At 32.9% G+C, this 22965-nt stretch overlaps 1 protein-coding gene and 1 long non-coding RNA gene across 8 annotated transcripts in view; one reads left to right on the forward strand and one right to left on the reverse strand.

The window, feature by feature from the left end:
* Nucleotides 1-3230, reverse strand: part of LOC139520817 (uncharacterized) — a 78822-nt gene extending 75592 nt beyond the window's left edge. For 6 of the 7 annotated variants that reach the window (XM_071313789.1, XM_071313787.1, XM_071313785.1 and 3 more), the window contains exon 1: nucleotides 2879-3148. In XM_071313789.1, coding sequence (XP_071169890.1) covers nucleotides 2879-2999 — 121 coding nt within the window. In that variant the 5' untranslated portion in view covers nucleotides 3000-3148. Of the gene's footprint in view, nucleotides 1-2878 lie in introns of all 7 variants that reach the window. The other variant, XM_071313788.1, reaches the window with a different exon arrangement.
* A 7218-nt stretch (nucleotides 3231-10448) lies between these two features.
* LOC139518554 (uncharacterized) lies at nucleotides 10449-15351 on the forward strand. Its single transcript, XR_011663406.1, has 3 exons — nucleotides 10449-10561; nucleotides 11799-11888; nucleotides 14661-15351. It is a non-coding gene; the product is annotated as an uncharacterized lncRNA (long non-coding RNA).
* Nucleotides 15352-22965: the final 7614 nt, after the last annotated feature.

Raw genomic sequence — 22965 nt, forward strand, 5'->3', positions numbered from 1 at the left:
TTCTAGCAATGTTCTCGTTAAGGTATGCAAACACGCACGTGCGTTTGATTGATGCTTCATAAAAACACTAGCTGAGTTTTGTTATTATCATAACTTTCCCTAAGCTATCAAAAAGAAAGAAGATGAAAACATGCGGATATTAACTTTCGTTTTAAATTATTGTATGCTATGATAAGTCCCGAGCAATTCGAAAAAATATGACAACATGACACACGCTAATTGGATAAATGCAGAGAAGATCGAAATGTTTTCGTATTTACGTGTACCTGTTGAGCAATGAAAAATTCCAACAGGGACCCATTTCATCTACTTGATGCAGGGCTCTATTTTTAGAACGATAGGACATTTCCAATTATAAATATTCTAAAAAAGACCGTAATCAGATAAGGGTAAATAACGCAAACGATAGCGAGTAAAAGCATTAAGAACTCATGGTTTTGGCATATAATTGGGTTTTCCTTTGAATTCATGGGTTATTGAACCCTGCAATGGGCAATTGCATATTGGGTTTTTAGTTATTTTTATTGCGTGATCACGCAAATATGCAGCTTATCTGGAGCTCTGTAATAGTCAGTTATACTGCATAAATAGACTGAATAGAATAAGAAATATCATTTGTTAACAGATACATGTATCAATAAAAATTTAACACATTTCATGTCATTATATTCTACTTTGAAAATCAAAGAGAGAATATAAGTAATTGGTTGTGGCAATACAAATATTTTGCAAATTTTTCAACAAACTTAAACAAACCCACTTAAACAAATTCTGTTCAAATGATAAACATTATGCAACTAGACAACGGATAAAAATAAAAAATCAGGGTAAATTGACCTAGGGCAAACATGCACGAGGGCAACCAGGGACTGGGGTGAATGCGAATCAGGGCGAACACGAATCAGGGCAAACGACTTGGGACGATTCAACTTGGTCTTGGGGCCAGATCGACATGACTGGCCAAGTAGTTCCAACAGGTCAGGAATAACCACCAATTGGTGGATTATACCTCAATTGACGTATAATCCACCAATTGACGTATAATGGTATAGACCAATTGGTGTATAATTCTTTGTTTTTCAAAAGAAATTATTCTATCAAAATGGAGTATTGTTTTCTTAAAACCATATTATGGTCAGTGTTCTAGGATTTTTTTGGCACCTTGACTTACCACGGGTAAGATCAATAAAAAAATTACTTACCCACATCTAAAAGTTAAATCCGCCAACCAATGCGGACGGCGCAAAGCGCCGTCCACTGCGGCGAGCTAAAGCTCGCCGCCCTTATGGCCAGTGGTCTGGGGGCCGCTCAAGGCCCCCAGAAGCTCTGGGATAAATGATGCAAAATCCTGCATTCTAGCCATTTCCTGGCACCTTTTTCATGCTTCAGAAAGTACCCTTTTTTGTGATGTCAAATGATGTTTTGTATGAAGCAATGATGACTAAAGTGTATTGAAAAGTATTTGAAATATATGGCTTAATTGTAACTATATACCTATACCACCAGAAAAGTACATTAAACTATAACAGTACTTCACTGACTTTCATACCAATAATCCACTGGAAAAAAAATAAGGGACTTACATGCAACTCTTTTTAAAAATCAGACATGCTCTTTATAAAATACTGAATATTTTTCAGGCTGATTCACTGAACATTAATGATTAAGGATAAGTCATTTGTTGCACATAGATTTTAAATTTAAAAACTTTTATGACATGCTTAAATTATATGTTGTGAAGTTTGTCTGAACAAAGCTGGATTCGGATACGATTGAATTTTGTACAAAATTTAAAAAAAACGATTTCTTACTAAATTTGACAAATATGTTATAGTTATTACTATGTCATTTATTAAGAGCTATAATAAATGCAACTGTAAGTTTATTTTCCTCCGATGACAAGAAAAAAAATCGTTTATGTCCCGATTTAAGCACCAGTTATCAATCCGGATTTTCCGATTTTACCGACACCGTGACCGACTTTTAGAATGACAGAAGAATGTGGTCTCTTTTGCGCTTGATTACACCTAGTAAACGAGTGCTTGAATAAAAGCGCCGATAGACATCGACAAAATCTTCGATCTTTTATCAAAGTTTTTTCTCGTGATTTAATAAAAATAAAAAGCAGATATGGGAAAATTGAAGAGGACCAGGAAATTTCAAGAGTTTTTCGGCTTCCCCGAACTTGAAAATTGACTTACCACCGGGTGACAAAGGCTACAAAATGACTTACCCGTTGTCCTAATCCACTTACCCCGGGTAACGGGTAATGGGAATCCTAGAACACTGATGGTATGAAAACTTGTCAAACATTCCTAGTTTAGTATAGTGACATAACATATTGCATTTAATCAATAATTGTATTTGCAGTTTCTTCTATTGTTATCTTGTCAATTCTTGATTGGCAAATTTATCTGTAATCATCTGTCAATGGACATCATTACTGTTTGAATGGAGCTCTTTGTTAATACTTGACTTTCATTATTAAAAGTCAATCATGGTCAATAGTACAAATGTTTCAACAAAAGAATTGCTGTACACATGCATTCTCAAGAGATGCAGCAGGCTTTGACAAAACTGAAACTTTCAGAGGACTCAATAAGGGTCATAAAATAGGTTGCAAGTTGCAAAATCATGCTCCTATCGCACACTAGCATTTTATTACAAAAAAATTGCATTATACGTCAATTGGTCTATACCAATATACCTCAATTGGTGGATTATACGTCAATTGAGGTATAATCCATCAATTGGTGGTTATTCCTGACCTGTCCAACCTGGTGCATATAAATGCAATAGTGCAAATTAAGCGATGTTTGTCAGTTCTCAAGCGTAGGGTTGTTGACTGATTGCGTGAATAATATTTTGCTGCACTTACTGTCAGTGACAGTCACAGTGTCACTTTTTTTATCGTAGTTAGGAAAATTGAGTGCCAGTTGCAGAAGAGCTTCGTCAATTTTACGATATTCCCATGGTCTGAAACTAGTTCGTGCGCTCATTATACCTAAATCATAAATGCATATATTTTCTTCCTTGACGCAGCTTCGTCGTCTTTTCACTGACTTGGATTTGTTTATCGAACATTGTGTCAAAAGTTTACGTTTTCGCCATATGCTAAAGCATGGAACTCTGGGTATTTCCCGCGAAAATAACTGTTTCTTTTTACAATCAGCAATGGGAGTAAATGTAAAACAGAAACCAGGAACCGTTCACTAGTAAAACGTAATCCTAAAAGGATTTGTACTGATTCCGGGATTAGCCTATAGTGCTATTCAAATCCTTTTTTAAATAACGTGTGAATCAATGTTTTGGTAGACTGACACTCTTTCAAAATAAAACTAGACTGTTATATATATAGACCCTATATTGATTTTAAAATAAAAAATAAAGATACACCATGGTCATATCAAGGATTTTTATAGTAAAAATAAAATCATGCTATCATCTAAAATAGGACATATCTATTGGTCCCCAAATATGATACTTTGGTGTAAAATATAAAAGTCAAAGTTTATCACATAAATATTTCCAGGAACATATATATTGATTAGATTAACAAGAGACATATAATACAATTTCTTATGCATTATATTTCTCTGGATATACTGTTTCCAGATAATAGAACTTGAACGAATAAAACACATGATGTATATAGTTGTCTAACTATACTGTGACAAATCCTTGCACAAACTCTCATGACGCCTGATACTTTGTTAGAGTTGACAAAACTGTTAAACAGGTGGTCTGAGTTGATTTTAAAACAGTACATACAAAAAAAACAGATAAAACAAATTCAACATAGACTTTTTTTTTATTTTTAACAAAGTTTTATATAACTTAAATTGACGAAGCAATGATAAGTACAAAAAAATTGAATTCACCGTGACAATACATAGTATTATGATCATGATAAAAAGAGTAAAAATACTATTTTTTTGTAAATTGACTGACTGATTTCTTATAATTAAATTAAACAACTTTGACTGGTCTGGTTCAGGTAATTTGTAGAAAATTGTAGCATTGAGATACGTGACCAAAGAGGTAAACACACAAGGTCTTAGTTTAAACGTATTTATTTATAGTGGATTGGGAAACAAGTTATTGTAACTTATATTATTCCCTTTCCACTTTGCGGGTCACGGCAAGTGCTGCCTCGTAGCGGCACTCGTGATTAGCTTGCTCTTTGTCGAACTTCTATACAAGGGTTTCTTTAACGTGCAAGAGGTATGGCTCTCTCTTAACTTGGGTCAGCCATGTATAGTCCCCTTCCGCCGGGCTATCAGCGTTTCCTTTTAAGACCATACTCGCAAATGGTGTCAAGGTTAGGGCCGAAAATTCAGTCCCTAAAATTTCATCACGGAACGGAAATCGAACCAGGAACCTTTGTGTTAGTAGTCCGATGTACTAACCACAAAACCACGGCTCTCTATTTCTTGAAATACAAGAAGTAGTTGGTTCTGTATAACTAAGTTTATTCTTCAGATACCAGAAGGGAAAGTGTTCATGTTTCTTATTAGTTGTCCCAATAAAAGTATGCTCATCTTTTCACCGTGACAACACCTTGTTCTTACAATAGAACAAAATTTACAATAAAAAAAGGTAATCTAGATTCAAAACAAAAGTGAGTTATATGGAGCAAAGACAGCTATGAATAGTTTGATTGGTTGATTTTGGTTAGTTTTACTTGACATAGAGTTCGTGCATTTAGATTACTGAATTAGTTTGATGTTTGCTTAACTTCCAGTGACAAATATTTCATGTATGTTGTGACGAAAGCAATTTAAAAATAAATCCAATCATGCTGAGCTAAGACATGTAAAAGATTGACCTGAATGAAAGAAATGAATGTTGACTTTCACTAGAAAAGAGGGTACATTTGACAGACACAGAACAGGCATCCGTTGGACCCTTGAAAGATCGAGCTCTTCACGTAAAGATAGCGTGACAATCTCCCTACACGAGGCATCACATCCAATGGCCCAATATAGAAAGGATAGTCATTTATATATCGCACACAGCCAACAGATTCTCGTATACACTTAGGGTTTTTCTGTCGAATGTGCGAAGTCAATATTTCTATACACTAGTTAGCCCTTAGATTAGAATATTTTTAACAGAATTCACGGGTATTAAAAAATCACCATATTATACTAGGCAGTGTTTATGAAAAGATCACAATATATTTTAAGGCCGTATATATTAACAGATTATCATACAATTCAGTCAGTGTATTAACAAATCGCCATATATACATATGGTAGTGCATATCAATAGATAAACATGCAAGGCTATGTATAATGTATATTGACATAAAATTGAGAAAGGAAATGGTGAATATGTCAAAGCGACAACCACCCGACCATAGAGCAAACAACAGCCGAAGGCAACCAATGGGTCTTCAATGTAGCGAGAATTCCCGCACCCGTAGGTGTCCTTCAGCTGGCCCCTAAAATATGCATAATAGTACAGTGATAATGGACGTCATACTAAACTCCGAATTATACACAAGAAACTAAAAATTAAAATTGACAGCATATCATACAAGGCAGTGTATTATATATATATAAACAGATTACCATACACATGATATAATACAGTATATTCAAAACAGATTACCACACAAGGCAGTGTATATTAACAGATTACCATACAATCAGTGTATATTATACCATATAAGACAGTGTATAATGTATATTAACACATTACTCTACAATGCAGTGTATATTAACAGATTACCATACAAGGCAGTGTATAATGTATACTAACAGATTACCATACAATGCAGTGTATATTAACATATTACCATACAAGGCAGTGTATAATGTATAATAACAGATAACCATACAATGCAGACCTCAATGCAGTGTATATCAACAGAAGGCAATACAATGCAGTGTATAATGTATATTAACAGATAACCATACAATGCAGTGTATATCAACAGAAGGCAATACAATGCAGTGCATAATGTATATTTAAGAAATAATTCATGGGGGCTTGAATATATCGTGATTTTACCACGGGTTGGCCCTTTATGACAAATATTTTACCCCTGAGCGATAGCGAGGGGTAAAATATCGGCATAAAGGGACAACCCGTGGTAAAATCTAGATATATTCAAGCCCCCATGAATTATTTCGATTCTGATAGGACACATACGGCAATTCTTTTGGATCGAAGCGCTCTAGGTGTAGGCAAATATTTGCCGTTCCCATAAATAAACGCACTAATAAACTAGCGTAAAAGAACGGAGCAAACTGCATTAGTGACATGCTTAAACTATTTAAAATAATGTATTTAGACAGTTTTGGATGAATTTGAATGATAATTTATTTATATGTCTTATATGATGTACAATAAAGGGCTTTTGCCACATTTTAGCATCATTTGTGTATGTTTCCTTGTGATGATTTTCGGATTCACAAGCGTGTATTTTCCCGTAAAATGCTTACATTCTAACGTCATTGTTCTATGACGTCGGGTATCTCATTCATAAAAAAGCATATGACGTGGGAGTACAATCGGAACAGCACTGGCAATATATTCATATTTTACCACGGGTGTGTACTCAAAGCGTTTGAAGGACGTCATGTTAGAATAACAGATAACCATACAAGGCAGTGTATACTAACAGATTACCATAAAAGACAGTGTATGGTTGTGAAACAAAGATAAGTCTATCATCATCTTCACTGCGTAAGGAGATAATTGTGTTTTTACCATCCGATAGATTATAAAAACATTATGATATTCAGTCAAAAGATGTAAATTAACCTATGCATACTTCTGTTAATTGGACATAATTCAGTATATAGAAGTATATTTTACTTGTTAAAACTCTAAACTTTTATGTTGTTGAGTTCATTTATAATCATAAAATTATTTGCTCTGTTATTCAAAATACTTTCAGTGGCTCAGTTTTTACGATAATTGCAGTAATGGTATATCTTATTCTATGTACTATGTCATAAATTCAGGCATTCTGGAAACTGTCTCCTTTCAATATATCAAGGTATTGTGTTAAATCAGGAACATATATAGATATACTGTTCCCAGGTTAAATGCCTCAAAAGAATTAGTCAGTTTATATAAAATGTCTGAATCTTACAGAGTATTTCGAAAATGACTTAACCTTTTTTTTTTTATATCATCGTGCTTATAAAAGCATCTGCTTACTTTCACGGTCGTGTGTGTGGTCACGTTAAGTTATAGCGCTTCATTGTGTATTGTTGGAACTTAATTATTGCATGCTTGTATCGTATTGTATTGATAAGTGATTAAATTCATAAATTCATTTTTAGCCTATATCTAACACGAACATCTCGTTACTCTTATTGGCAGCGTTTTACAGTGACTTGACTGTTAGTGTTGCTCTCCACCAATTGCAACTTATTCAAAATTCTGACCAAATTGCAATTTGTTTTATTAAACCAAATTTTTCAACTGGACAGAGTATTGAACAAATTGTTCAGTCAAAATGTGATAAAATAAAACATACTTACAATCCTATCTCCTATAAGACTATAACTCCACTTTAATGAAGTTGTGACAAAAGTAGTCTATCAGTTTGTATAGCTATATTATAGTCATTTCCATGCTGAAGGAACTGTTATTATTTTGAATTGCTATAAAAATGTCCAATATATGTTTCATATAGTTTTTCTTTCTAAAAGAATTCTATATTCATAAGAATCAGATATCATTTTAAATAAAACATCATATATTCAGTAAAATATGTGTGAAATGAACAATATGTCATTGATAAGATTCCATGGGGAGATAACCTAAAATATTATTCTTTGAAGACTTTTGAAAGAAAAATGATTATCTCCCCATGGAAACTTCCTACAAACATATTTTACTGAATATGAATTTTTTTAATTCACATAATGTCTGATTCTTATGAATATAGAATACTTTTAGAAAGAAAAACTATATGAAAGCTTAGTTCGGACATTTTTATAGATATTCAAAATAATAACAGTTCCTTCAGCATGGAAATGAGGCTATAATAAACCTATACAAACTGATAGATTGATTGTGTCCCAACATCATTAAAGTGGAGTTAAAGTCTTATGAGATTGTAAGTATGTTTTATTTTTTCACCTTACACTTTCATGACTTGGCTGTAGTTTTCTACAGCAGTTAGTTCAAATTTCTGACCAGTTGAACAATTTTATTTTGTAAAACAAATTGCAGTTTGGTCAGAATTTTGAATAAGTTGCAATTGCTGGAGAGCAACACTAACAGTCAAGTCACTGTAAGAGTGATAAATTTGTAACGTAACAAACTGTTTGAGCTGGCTAGATATATATGACAGTGCTAATTTGTGTTTTATTTCTGCTCAAATCTATCCACCACCCACCCACTGGCTTCATTTTCCATATTTTAAAACATATTTCGTACGGTAGTTAGTTTCTGTTTTAAACCACTTTCCGTTTGCTTTCGAAGTTAAAGTTCTTTTGCACTTTACTGTGAGGAATGATATGGCACATAATTTTAACATGAAACGTCACGAAATGACGGTTTCACTAAAATTGTAGTCTAATGCGAAAATGGTTTTTATTGGATTAGTAAAGGAATTTCGCTACACTCCTTTTCATATTCCGTTGTATTGTTTCATGTTTTTTTTTCAATACAATTAATAAAGATTGAAATGATTTAAGATATTTTGTTTTTTAAATTTTCTTTTAAAAGTAATCATTAACCATGGTACACAAAAAAAAGGTATACATTACAAAGTACTGAGCTATCATTGGATGCACACATTATGTTAGGTGTGAATCACTTCAAATTCTTTGTTTTATCTAATTGACCATCTTTACAGTTATTTACAAAGCTAGTTTTCGAAAATATTAATCATTTTTTCGTCATTATTAAAACACCGTTTTTCCATTTCCATTTCATGAAAGTAACATCAAAATTTGCAAATCATCTAAGCAAACAATTGATACTCTTACAGATTTCATAAAATGATGACGAAGAACAACGCTGTTAAGACACTTTCGTTCGGACGTCCCGTTCTTTAATTTCAAATGTTGCAATACTGACCGTTTGGAATATCCGCTTTCGTAGGAAGTCACAGATTTCTATTTGCATTCAATTTGGACCATGGATATTTTCAGGAGAATGAAAGTAAGACTGCATGGTACAAATGACCAAAGCTTTATTTTCAATAAATAATGGAAATTGCCAGATTTGTCATATTCATGGAAAATCAAAGCTGTATTGCTTTAAAAGGAGATCTCTTTAGTAAGGTACGCAATAATTATATTATATACTTCGAGAAAATCTAATCATGATTTATAGAGGTTTGTGTAATTCTGGGGCGAAAATTAGTTATATTTGCTCAAAATTTAGTTTACTGTCCGATGGAATTATTTCCAGATATATTCCTTATAATAAGTGTATTTACTATGGGCATGACTACTACAAATTCGAACCTCTTTTAACGCAAAATAGAAAAAGTGCAAACAAAGTACTGTTTTATAGCCAATCATTTCATTTTCTAATGTTTACCGAATTCAACTTCTGCATATTTTTTTTTTATCCACTGAGTGATCTCTGGACACATTTCTTCGATATTTTTTTTAAATGTTAATCACATTTTTTTCAATCTTTTTGGCGGATATTTATTCCCTTTCCTATAGAAGTTTTATTTGTGTAAATGCAATATTTTCTGTTGCTCTTTTTTGAAAGATTTTGAATTTCAGGTTACAAATTTTGCATTTACTGAAAGAGCACTGATACATGGGGTAACCAAAATATAGTCTACGAATGAATAAAGTCCGAGATTGAAAAAGAAGTAAAATGACAGGGATGGGGGATGTTGAAAAAAATCAAAAAGAGAAAAACTTATCCAAAATAAAAAGGTACTAAGAAAGCAGTATGAAAAAAATCACCAAATGTTGCTAACTTCTCGTCTCTCTCTCCATTGTCTTCATTGATATATATTGTTAACCAATTTGTTAAGTAATTGCACATATAGGCGTTTTTAACGGTGTCGTATAAAACATGCAGGCGCGGATTCTTATAATGTAGAAACAGAAAGACAACATGAGGTACTAGTATGTTATTAAGTTCTTTGAGTTTCCTGCTGTATCTAAACTTGTTCCTTGGTTTTTGGCTACGTGTTTTCAATCATATCGGTATCATCTGAAGTTTCATGTTTATAGAAATTTGCGTGTTATCTCTAAGTGTTTTTACGTCCAGTAATATTTGTTTTATAATCGAGCCATTTTCTTCCGGTCGTTTGAGGTAAGGAGCGTCCCAAAATAATTTATCAATTGTATATTTATATCACATCATGCATGTATATAAATTATTTATCTATTTATCTTTTACTTATTCCATTGTAGTTGTAGTAGTGTTTATAATTTACTGTGATTCGTTTTCTTATGGAAACTTCTGCCATCAATCTCGACAACATATCAGGCTGGGAACAAATTTTTGTGAATGGACTTGCCAAATCGAAAGAGATCAGTATATCGAAGATAGTTTGAAACAAAATTTACACCAATTAGTATCAGAAACAGAGAGTGAAAAAAGAAACATTTTATCTGTAAGTACTGTAAGATTTAAGGTATTAATAACAAAAGATCGCATGTTCAAGAGGTATCACAAAAAGAACTATTTTAGATATGCTTGTAAATATACTCCAAAAATGCAAAAGTTTAACTATCTTCCAAAAGAGCAAATATTAATAAAATAAAAACCCCAGCAAATATTAATGAAATAAAACCCTGAACAATTGCACACTTTCAGTGTATGTACAAACAGCCACCAAAGTGAAAAATCACTAGCGTTCAAACTGTAGGAGGCGTTATCTGGAAACGCGTTGCACCTCTTATACAAGTAAATACTCTAAAAATGACAAAGATCAACTGTCTCCAAAAAAAGCAAAAATCAATAAAATTCTTAAACCCTAACAACATGCACATCTTCAATATATGTACAAACAACCAGCAAAGTGGAAACTTCCTAACATTTAAACTGTAGGAGAAGTTATCTTGAATAACTATATTATCACAATTGGACGGACGGAGGAACGGAAGGACAGACTGAGGACGGCCGGACAGATGGGGATAAAATGATATGCGGCCACTCCAACTTTAAGCTGCAGGGGCATAAAAATTGTAAACAAATTCCGTGGAATGATTTAAAAAGAAACCATGAAATATCTGTCACCAAAGTCTACTTTATAAAATAAAACTCATAAGATAGGAAACAACTGAAGCAGTTCCAGACTTGAATATTGTCGGACCAAACTATTAGTTTAAGCACTCGCTCTCGGTGTATATATGTATGAGGAATTGACAACACACATCTATCGATATAGGAAGATATGGTGCCAATGAGACAACTCTCCATCCATTAACAATTTAAAAAACTAAACCATTATAGGTCAAGGTACGGCCTTCCGTGAACACGGAGCTTTGGCTCACACCGAACAGCAAGTTATAAAGGGCCCCAATATATCCATTGGAGGAACCGAAAAATTTCAAACAGTTTTACATGACATCGAGCCCAAAAACAATACTCTTATGGTTGGATACCAATAATTTTGAAATAAGTATTTTGTAAAAAGATGTTTTTAAAGCAAAGAACTGACTGTTCGAATTCATATTTTGTCAGTTCTGAACGGCCTAAATCATGAAAATCTGACCTTCAGTTTTTGTCTTCTCAACAAAAAATAATTTGATTGATTAAAGGGTTTTCTACACTTTGAAGTTAAATGAAAAGATGCTGGATATGTCTGAAGGCTGTAACACTAAACTATCTTATAATTTTTTTCGCAGGTTTTAGGTGGAGATTTGTCTCCAGTTTCCAATTTTAAAAAAGAAGATATGCCAACTGTTCCAAGAAATCACACTCAACGCTCATCACTAGTAAGTAGAATAAACAGAAATTGTAGCTAGTGTGTGGTTTCGTTTCTGACAATTTTGCTCTAAATATTAAAAAATCATATGGCAACAACCTCAATAACATGATCTTTTTTGTTCGCATAAGTTTATTTATATGCCAGTATTCAATTATATTTGTCTGTTTGTTAAATTAGCCATAAACCCTATATCTATTCGAACCGGATCGGTACAAAAAGAATAGATAAAAAAAACGTCGTGTAAGGATAAACACAGCATAAACAAGTACCAGAACTGCTGTAAATAATACAACATTACTGTCCGAATAAAAATATATTTAAGAAGATTTAAAGATTTAGACTTGCAACTGATATAAACTAGCAAATTAGATGCATTTAAAGGAATTTATAATTGCGACTTTTACAAAAAAGAATTTAAAGATTTTAGACTAAAATTATAATAATGAGATATAGGAAGATGTGGTGTGAGTGCCAATGAGACAACTCTCCATCCAAATAACAATTTAAAAAAAGGGTAAACCATTATAGGTCAATGTACGGCCTTGAACACGGAGCCTTGGTTCACACCGAACAACAAGCTATAAAGGGCCCCAAAATTACTAGTGTAAAACCATTCAAACGGAAATACCAACGGTCTAATCTATATAAAATAGAGAAACGAGAAACACGTATAAATTACATAAACAAACGACAACTACTGTACATCAGATTCCTGACTTAGGAAAGGTGCAAACTTTGCAGCGGGATTAAACGTTTTAATGGATCCAAACCTTCTCCCTTTTTCTGAAACAATAGCATAATATCACAACATAGAAAAACACACGGTAAAATATCATTTGGCAGGCTTAACTCAATCAAAAAACGTACAATTAATACACTATAAACGAATAAATTTGATCTGCGATATCTGAATGAAAATGCACGGTTAATGAAATATTAGGGACAAACATTCAAGGCAAAAAAGCAAACAAACAAGTTCAAACAAAGCCATGGCAAGTCACCACTGCGAAATATTTAACCCTTCGAAAATATTCACTTTAGAATAAAAACGGTTTGAAAAAATTACAGGTAAATCTTGAAGTTTATACAAATGAAGTACGAAGAAGTGAAACTTATAATATATTCCAAATAATCAAAAGCTGGTATATAGACAAGATCCATATAAATATATAATAACAAAAAAGCATTATGAACAGTATCAACAGGTCGAATTAACAAGAAAATACGATTTGAGAGTACTCGCAGTTACTGACAGCTAGTCAAAAGCCAAAAACAATTACAGTGACTTGACTGTAAGTGTTGCTATCCAGCAATTGCAACTCATTCAAAATTCTGACCAAACTGCAATTTGTATTATTAAACCAAATTGTTCAACTGGTCAGATTATTGAACAAATGGTTCAGCCATAATGTAAAAGTGCAAGTTGATATAAAATAAAACATACTTACATTTTTTTAAGACTTTAACTCCACTATTATGTTGTTGTGACAAAATTAGTCTATCAGTTTGTATAGGTATATTATAGTCAATTCCATGCTGAAGGAACTGAATATAGAATACTTTCACAAAGAAAAACTATATGAAAGCTTAGTTTGGACATTTTTATAGCAATTCAAAATAATAATAGTTCCTTAGCATGGAAATGACTATAATATACCTATGCAAACCGTTAGACTGATTTTGACACAACATCATTAAAGTGGAGTTAAAGTCTTATAGGATTGTAAGTATGTTTTATTCTATCACCTTGCACTTTCCCTACTTGACTGTGGTTTTCTACAGCAGTTAGTTCAAATTTCTGACCAGTTGAACAATTTGGTTTTATGAAACTGATTGCAATTTTGTCAGAATTTTGAATAAGTTGCAATTGGTGAATAGCAACACTAACAGTCAAATCACTGTAATAATAAAAAAAATCATGCATCAGAGACTAAAATCAACTAAAACACATCCCAGAGATGTAGTCTTTTAACGTCATGAACAGTCAGAGAAGACATAACTTGTGCAATGCCAAAATAAATGTATCGACAGGTAGTAGGATAGTGAGGAGCGACTTCTATAGTGATAAAAAATAACGTGTCTGTGTCTCTATATATCCCGCCTCAAAAGAAGATACAATTTAGTTATGTTTTAATTTGCTAATGACAGAATCGATATCAGTGCCAATGTAAACTATATTCAGAGATCTAATTACAATATTGGTACGATAACCTTTACTTATAAGTTTGTTGAAAGGTTCGATGCACATAGTGATTTCCTCGCTTTTAGTACAATATTACCATAAAATTTAGGATGTGAAATACCATTTTTTAATAAGTTTTCTACAGGTATAGCCAAATTTACTAATCAAATCATTGTATGATACTATCTATGAAAGAATTTAGTAAAAGTTTGAAGTAATTTATGGTATCGAAATCCCTGACACAGCAATTTTCCAGTGATGCATTGATTACGTTCGTTAAAATCTATAACATCCGAACACACACGGGAAAACCGAACGAATTGGGATATATAAACACCGTATGATGGAGCCAAAGGCACATCGCCGTCTAAAAAAGGAAAATTAACAATAGGAAATGAAAAATCGTCTCTTTTGTCGTAAATTTTAGTATGAAGTTTCCCGTTCGAAATTGAAATGTCTAAATCTAGAAAAGGACAACTGCTGCTGTTTATGTTAGATTTAGTGAAAGTAAGTTCTTTTGGGTAAATTTCTGAAGTATACTAGTATTTAGAGAACTCTGGAATATTCAACGAAAAATGATTCATTTTTACTCTACAGGTATCAAATTGGACGATAGCATACAATAAACTGACAGAAATAGCTCTTTATCGACAGTTTGGAACAACTTATTATGCAGAGCAAAACGATTTACATGTGAATTGGGATAATAATGAAGCGAAGACATTGCTATGTATAATGAAGCATCAAGCAAGTAATTTTGGACACAGTATACCCAACTACATTTGCAATAAAAGAATTACCCTGTCAAGGCATCCAATTAACAAAGCAGAATTTGCAAAATGGATGTATGTTATATTGGAAGATAACAAGAAGGATTTTTGTGAAATTCATAAACTAGTTCTGCCTCACGATAGTCATCTGATTTCTCGATGCTAGTCAACAATTTTAAATTATTTTAATTCTGATCTCATTTCAAATATTCGAACACATTCATTTAGTGCATACGTAAATCAATAGCTTGTAGAAAGGAGGAATATATGTTGACTTTTGGGAAAGAGAAGTGGGTTCCCAAACTTTATTTTCGCATAATTGTGCATGATTAAAAAGTATCGATGGGGAAGACTTTAAACATTTTTGAACATTTGGGATGGACGACAATAAATTTAGATGCTATGGTAACTTTTATTTTAATGGAAAGTAGAAATAATTAGTTTGGGAAAGGAGGATACATGTATGTTTGTTTAAAATCGCATACTTTGATTTCATATATACTTATCTATTCATTTATTATATTTTTTTTATTGTTTAACTTTATGATTATCTAAAATATTCATGCTCTACAATAAAATATTTCAAAATACATATGTAAAGTGAAGTTGTAAAACATACATATATTTTTCTCGTTTGAATTGTTTTACATTGTCATTTTGGGGTCTTTTATAGCTGACTATTCGGGCTTTGATTATTGTCGAAGGCCGTACGGTGACGTATAGTGTCATTTTGGTCTCTTGTGGAGAGTTGTCTCATTGGTAATAATACACATCTTCTTTTTTATATATATAGTAGTGCCTTTTTGCTACTGTGTTATAGTAGTCTCATTTTTTTTTAAATTTAAATAAGGCCGTTAGTTTTCTCGTTTGAATTGTTTTACATTTTCTTATCAGGGCCTTTTATAGCTGACTATGCGGTATGGGCTTTGCTCATTGTTGAAGGCCGTACGGTGACCTATAGTTGTTAGTTTCTGTGTCATTTTGGTCTTTTGTGGATAGTTGTCTCATTGGCAATCATACCACATCTTCTTTTTATATGTGATAATAATATGGAATTTACGTTAATTTAATGCTACTATCATACTGTAAAAATCATATGTTATTTTCTCTAAGTATATGATAAATGTACTTATCTTTGAAACGTGTCTATCAAAATAAACTGAGCCTAAATTCATGACAGAAAAAATATTCTTAAACTTCAAACAAACTCAGTCATTTTTTACACAAAAAAGTATGTAGAGTTCCTGGCATGGTTATAAAAAAAGGATAACAAATATATGTCCAAATAGTTTAGTTTTCGAGTCTCGGAAACAAATTGAAATTATAATTAGAAAACTAAACAAGTCTACAAGGTGCATGAAAAATTTATTCTCAAACATCAGAATGATGCAATACACATGCATGTCGTGACACCAATGCAAGTATGTTGTGCTGGTATATTCTTTTTAAGATCCTAAATCACTACTCAACTCATACAGTTTAATTGTGTTTACCAGGTATATGGAACCCTTACTGGTTTTGCTTGGTGGATATTTTGTTTTTAAAAGACGTCAGTCACTGAAACAGGTTAGGAAGCAGTTGTGCTATCATATGTTTTTTTCATCTACTTGCATGTGGAATACTCATAAGTGTAGCACTACCATTCTGTTTTTGTCGAGCATTCTGCGGCGGCATTCACAAATATTCACTCTGTGGTTAAAGTTTTTGAAATTTTAATAACTTTCTTAAACTATCCTGGATTTCAACTAAACTTGAGACAGAAGCTCGTTTATGTTCATAAGATAGTATCCAGAAGTAAAGGGGTAAGTCCGGTAAAGGCTGATTTTGGCCTCAAATTTCAGGTTCATCTGACGAAAGATTTTGGACACTTTTTAAACACTTTAGTGTCTATTTCAGTTGATTCAATTAGTTTATGTGAAAGATTTTAAATGATTTAGTCATTAAAAACGCTCCGATTCAAGCTTAAATATGAAAAATCTTTCAAATATGCCAAAAATGTCATTTTTCAGACGATTTTGTCAATAATGAAATTGGCTGCTTTTTACAATCAAAAGATAGTATCGAGAGGAATATTTTTATTTAGTTTTCCCTCATTTCTGTTTGAGTGTGCGATTAACAGCAAAAGTTGGCGAAACACTCCAGGTTCCATGCACTGGGTTCCATGGAACCCTTACGAATTTTTATGTCTACTCATCCAGTTATTAACTTTAAATTCTATGTAGCAACATATTCACACCTCATCATATGTTTTTCTTTCCAGTAGATGCCATAAGCCTTTTGATTCTATCGGAATTGTCCTGATGAATACATATTTTATGGGACTTAATGATGCAACGGTTCTGAACAGGGTTTTATGTGGGTTTTTTTCATCATAAAAGCTACATAAGCCACAAGTTTGTGCTCGATTCCTAGTTCTATAACATAACACTTAGTATAGGTTCATATCGGTTATATTTAACGTTTTCTATATCTGATATTTTTGTTTTACTTTCAATGCTGAACCATGAAGTCTTATCGATTATTTTCTCTTGGCAACTTCCCAACGATTTTTTCGTGGGTCAGCATTGATAGTACCAAAAATATGTTATAGTTATTGACCAAGCAAGTCGGTATGTGTCATTTAATCTGCACAGCACGAGATGACCCAATAACCCGAACGACGCAGGAGTTCGGGTTATTGGGTCATCTCGTGCTGTGCAGATTAAATTACATATACCGATTTGATTGGCCAATAACTGTTTTAACACATGACGCAATCAATTTACGTAAACGTTTTAGAAATGTTGACGTCATTCCGCAATCCACGGTTCCTAGGAAAGTTTCTTGTAGGGTAAAGAAAGGGGGAAATACGACTTTGGTAAGTTTAAAATTAATATTTTTTTTTTATATTTAGACTCATTCTAAAATTGCGATTTAATGGTATATTTTTTTTATTGTATAACTGCAAGGGTTATTGAGTTAAAATTAGATTAATTGCTTTTGAATTTCTTTCCCTCAATGATATGCTTAGAGAAAAAAAGAACCGAGGAAGATGTTATATTACCTTAATTTAAAATGTGAAATAAACAGAAAATACCGGCGTTTCTCTTTTAAAACCTTTTACTCCCTGCACCCCCCCCCCCCCCCCAATTTCTTTTATCTACTATATTACTTTTTAAGACACGTCCATCTAAATGAAGTCTGATTGATCTCCAGTTAATCCCCCTGTTTTAAAACAAACTTAAATATGGTCCTCATTAAATTCGATCCAAAAATAGTCCCTTTATAGAAGAAATATTCAAAAAGTCGTTATAAATTCCATTGGGTCTGAAACTAATATAAATCAGATTTCTTTTATTCGGATATTCTTAGATACAATTCTTTTTTGGCAGAAATAACCAAAAATTGTTTTAACTATCTTTTTAACTTTAAAACACTGATTTAGATTACGTTGTACACAAAATATAACAAAATAGTTTATGTCCCAGCTTAGATAAAACAAAATAAAGGAATGAGAAACCTTTCTTTTTCCTATTTTGAAACGACGATGTTTGTACGAAGTTCAACTTTGTCGTAATTTCAAGGCAGATGGCGGATTCGGGGGTGGGGGCGAACAGTTCATTAACCCTTGGATTTGACAAAGTATCGTGTTTTAGCTTAAAATCGTCAATATTGTCTTTACTCTCACTACACTCGGTAATATTTTTTATAATTTTATAGAATAACGCCCCTTTCAAAATCCAAGACCCGCCCCTAAAGGTAAAAAGATTTGAACTGTGCAGTATATCTGAGGTAGTTAATGCACACCTTTGCTGTGCATTATCCAGATTATAGCACAGTAAAAACAAAGAGATTTTATTCTTGCCATGTGTTAACCTATAAAAACGTTGAATGCAAATGATGTAAACCTACGAAGTCTTATATTATAGGACTACTAAATTGCTTCATGACAAGTTACTCACTTTGACTCGTGATTGAGTTAATTTTGACTTGTCTTGAGAATCATGATGACGTCAAGAGTAGATAGTAACTACCTCTCCGGTGCTAAGGAGACATACTTCCTTGTCTTTGGTACCAAATGGTTAATGCCGGAGTGTCGTTCAATCTTCACTTTTCTTGAATTTCAGACTATTGTTTGTTTTTCCTATGTTTTAAGGCTGGGTTTTTGGGGGAAATTTATTTTGATTGTGACATTTTGACTATGATTTGATTTGCACGGAAGATAAGGAATAAATTGAGAATAGAAATTGGAAAGGTGCTAAAGAGACAACAACTCGACAAAACAGCAGAAAATAATCGGAGGCCACGAATGGGTCTTCAATACAGCGAAAAAATTATGCACCCGGAGGCGGGATTCACCTGGGCCCTAAACAAAACTGAATAATAGTTTGTGAAAATGGACGTCACAGTAAACTCCTAACTATATAAATGAACTATATAAAAAAAAAGAATACAAGACGAACAAAGGCCAGATGCTATACTAATATTGGACAAGCGCGAAAATGCTGCGGGTCAAACATTAAACATACCGGTACCCCTATATATATATATATACTTCTAGCCAATTAGAATAACCAAGCATGCACACAGCACCACGATCAGTAAAACTCTGTTAAAATAAGTAAAAAACGAAGTCGGAGTCCGATGCCAGAATAGGTAACAGAAGAAACTAAGTAAAATGACAATGATACATATAACAAAGGCCTGACTACTAGTTGCTGTTACATACATGCCAGCTGCTCCCGACCTCAATTCAACTGGTTGAAAGTCAAGATACGTCTTCATCATATGAAAGTTAAGAACAATCTCTCCCGTTAGGGGTTTAGTATCATACCATCATAAAATATAAGAGATGAACATAACCCGCATATACATTATTATTTAGCAGGAGAAAGTACCCTGGCCGCTACCAGCCGCGTTCCATATGAGCCTCGGTTACAGAAAAAAAAGTATAAAAAAAGAACAAAAACATATTAGATTTCACTTTGATAATTGTTTAAGGGCTTAATTGCTGTGGCTGGTAGTTTGCTTTTAAAGATTGTGGGCTTTATAAGGGCTTGTCGTAGAATGGATCTCGACTCCAATGGCCTCCTCAAGTCTCTAAAAAGACCATTAGAACAATTTCGGGCTATTTTCTTAAAATATACATCCATCTGTTTTACAGATCTTTCAATCCATCTTCTTTTAGAAAAGCACAATACAAAGATTTTTCATCCCCAATCAGACGTCTTTAAACTGGTGTAATTCAACTCATCTTTCTTTAAACTTTATAAATGAGGTACAAAAAGAAAGAAGAAGGATTAATCTTTCAAATTGATCAATATAAAAGATATCTTATAAACTTTTGAACATATCTTGTAAACTATGTAAGATATCTGAAAAATTAAAATATATAATATACAGTATGAGTCTCAGGTATATTCAAGGAAATTTAAACGTGTATGATATTACAGTTAAACCTCTCATAATTCCTTGGTATACTGTAGAAGTGTAATATACCAGGGGCCTACTCGACAGTGGCCCCTTAAATTTGGTATGGGCTACCAGTATTTAAGATGTTGGCTATCATGTCAAATTTTAACTTCAACTGAACTGGCTGTCCGTATGATTGCCAATGAATCATTAAACATAGATTTGAGGCAGCACAAGTACGGAACTCCCTTCCTAATGAGGCTAGAATCATGAATTCTTTTTAGATTAGGAATTATATAAATTCCTGGTGTGGGGGTAAAAAATGTAAGTGCAGTTCATGTCGTTTCTATCCAGTGCTGTCTCAAAGCTGAAATTTCCGACAAGTTCTTTCTTTTCAGTATATAATGGCCTTAATTTTGCTCTGCTTTTTATGCATTTATTGAATATATCTGCCACTAAATGCTAGTGCTTATATTTATTTATTTATTGTTTTTATGCTTTTAGTTTGTCATTATTTTATGATTTTCAAGTGATTTGCTGGTTCAATGCACATAGAGGCACTTGCCACATGAACTCGAGTCAAATTGACTCTGGAGGCTCACAGATAAAATAGATTTGCCGTTTCATTCATACTTGCATGATTTTTTCATTTTTATACGCCCGTCAAAATTTTGACGGGACGTATTTATGGTATTCAAATGTCCGGTGTCCGTCCGTCTGTCTGTCAGTCCGTCCGTCCGTCTGTCTGTCTGTCCGTCCGTCTGTCTGTCCGGCGTAGACATGTCGCACCGTAACTTGAGAACGACTTATCCAAATTTCATGAAACTTAACATAGTTGTTTCTTATGATGATCAAATGATCTGTATACTTTTTGGTAAAAATAAGATTAAAACTTTTTGAGTTACGGCACTTTGTAACTAAAACAGGGGTGTGTTTTTTTCACATGTCGCACTGTATCTCAAAAACGATTCTTGATTATGGCTTAAAACTTTAAGGTTCATGTGGACCCTATGGTTAAAATGGCCGTATTTTCACCTCAAAATTTTCTCTGAGTACAGGCACACCTGTACATCTGGAAAAGTTTTAAGGCATAGCATGCCCTAGATAAATAGAATTCAAATGCATTGTATGATTTAGAAAATTCATAACTTAACTGGATTTTGCCGTACACTTTTTTTCGTCTCTGCAGAAGATGATTAAATTAACAAACAGTTGAGTTTACCTTGAAATGGTCCACTCAGGTACACAGTTTAAATAACCAATTATTGTCAGGTATCTATTGTCCATCTAATGTCCATGTCAATTAAAAATGCTCACTTTAATAGGGGGGGCAAGGGGTTTAACTGTTATGCTGTTATGGGGCATTTTAATTCTTTGTTATCTGTTATTTTGAAAATATATTTACTGTTAGCTGTTATTGTCTTATTCTTTGTTAGCTGTTATAGGACTATTATCTATTTTGTTATCTGTTATTATGAGAATCTATTTGCTGTTAACTGTTATTGAAAACTGGAATGTTAGCATTTTGACAGCCAATCTTCCGTAGAAATTGAAGATAATTGAAAATGATTGTGATTTGAATGGATAATAGTCTCATTGGCACGCTTACCGCATCTTCTTACAATGTATATCTATTGGGGTCTTTCTACTGGTAATATCGGTTGGCCCTGTATTTGCAGAAGAATTTCAGTAACATACTTCACATAAACATATTAAAATCAATTGGATCCAGGACCATTCCAGTATATATTATTATTATCCTTTGTAATAAATTCCGTTGTCTGTGAACATGTAGCATTTTGTACAAATTATAATTTACCTATTACTTGTACAATAACTGATAGTATGGATTTTGTTATAAAAAAGCATTAGTACACCCTATAGATTTTTTTTATTCAATGACCACATAATAATCTTTATGCTGTACTATTACACCACTGTCCTTGATTAGGGGAGGATTGGACACCAACTAGCATGTTTAAGTTGACGCAATCACATTCTGTATGTGCCTATTTCCAAGTCAGGAGCCTGGATTCAGTGGTTGTAGTTTGTTACTGTGTTACTAAGTTTCTCGTTCACTATTTTGTGGATAAATTAGGCAGTTAGTTTTCTCCTTTGAATTGTTTTACATTACTCAGTGGTATGGGTTTGAATTATGGCTTTGGGAATTATACAACATCTTTTTCTTTTAGCATTTATATTATAAGTGCTACTCCCTCTCTTTTCATTTACATGATTGAAAGAGAACCCTGACCACCATATTTTTAAAAGCTTTTTAACTGCTTCACATGGCGAAAATTGAAGCTCAGAAACCATTGATGCAAATAAAGATGTGTCTTCAGTTTAATTTTTGACAAATACCCTTTTAAAAATCCAACAGCTTCTACAATGCTGTACCCAAATTTTCCATATTCTATAATTTCACATAAGATGCATGATTAGTGTTTCACTTGGTGTCATCCAAATTTTCACTAGGTCCAATTTCTATTATACTATCAGAATTGTCACTTGAGTCAATTTCTATTATCAGAATAACCATAACTGGCATGTGTGTGCCAGTTACATGTCCTGTCTCCACTGACCTGGGTATTTTTGTATTTTATAAGTAAGTTTTATCATGAGGTCATTAAATAAAAAAAATATATTGTGCATCAATGTTTTTTTTATTACTTGTAAAGTACAAATGTATATATATTGCTTTTCAGAAATAAAAAATCTAAAAATCAAATTGATAATAAAGT

This window comes from Mytilus edulis, chromosome 4, assembly GCF_963676685.1.
Source record: "Mytilus edulis chromosome 4, xbMytEdul2.2, whole genome shotgun sequence".
Classification (NCBI taxonomy): Eukaryota; Metazoa; Mollusca; class Bivalvia; order Mytilida; family Mytilidae; genus Mytilus; species Mytilus edulis.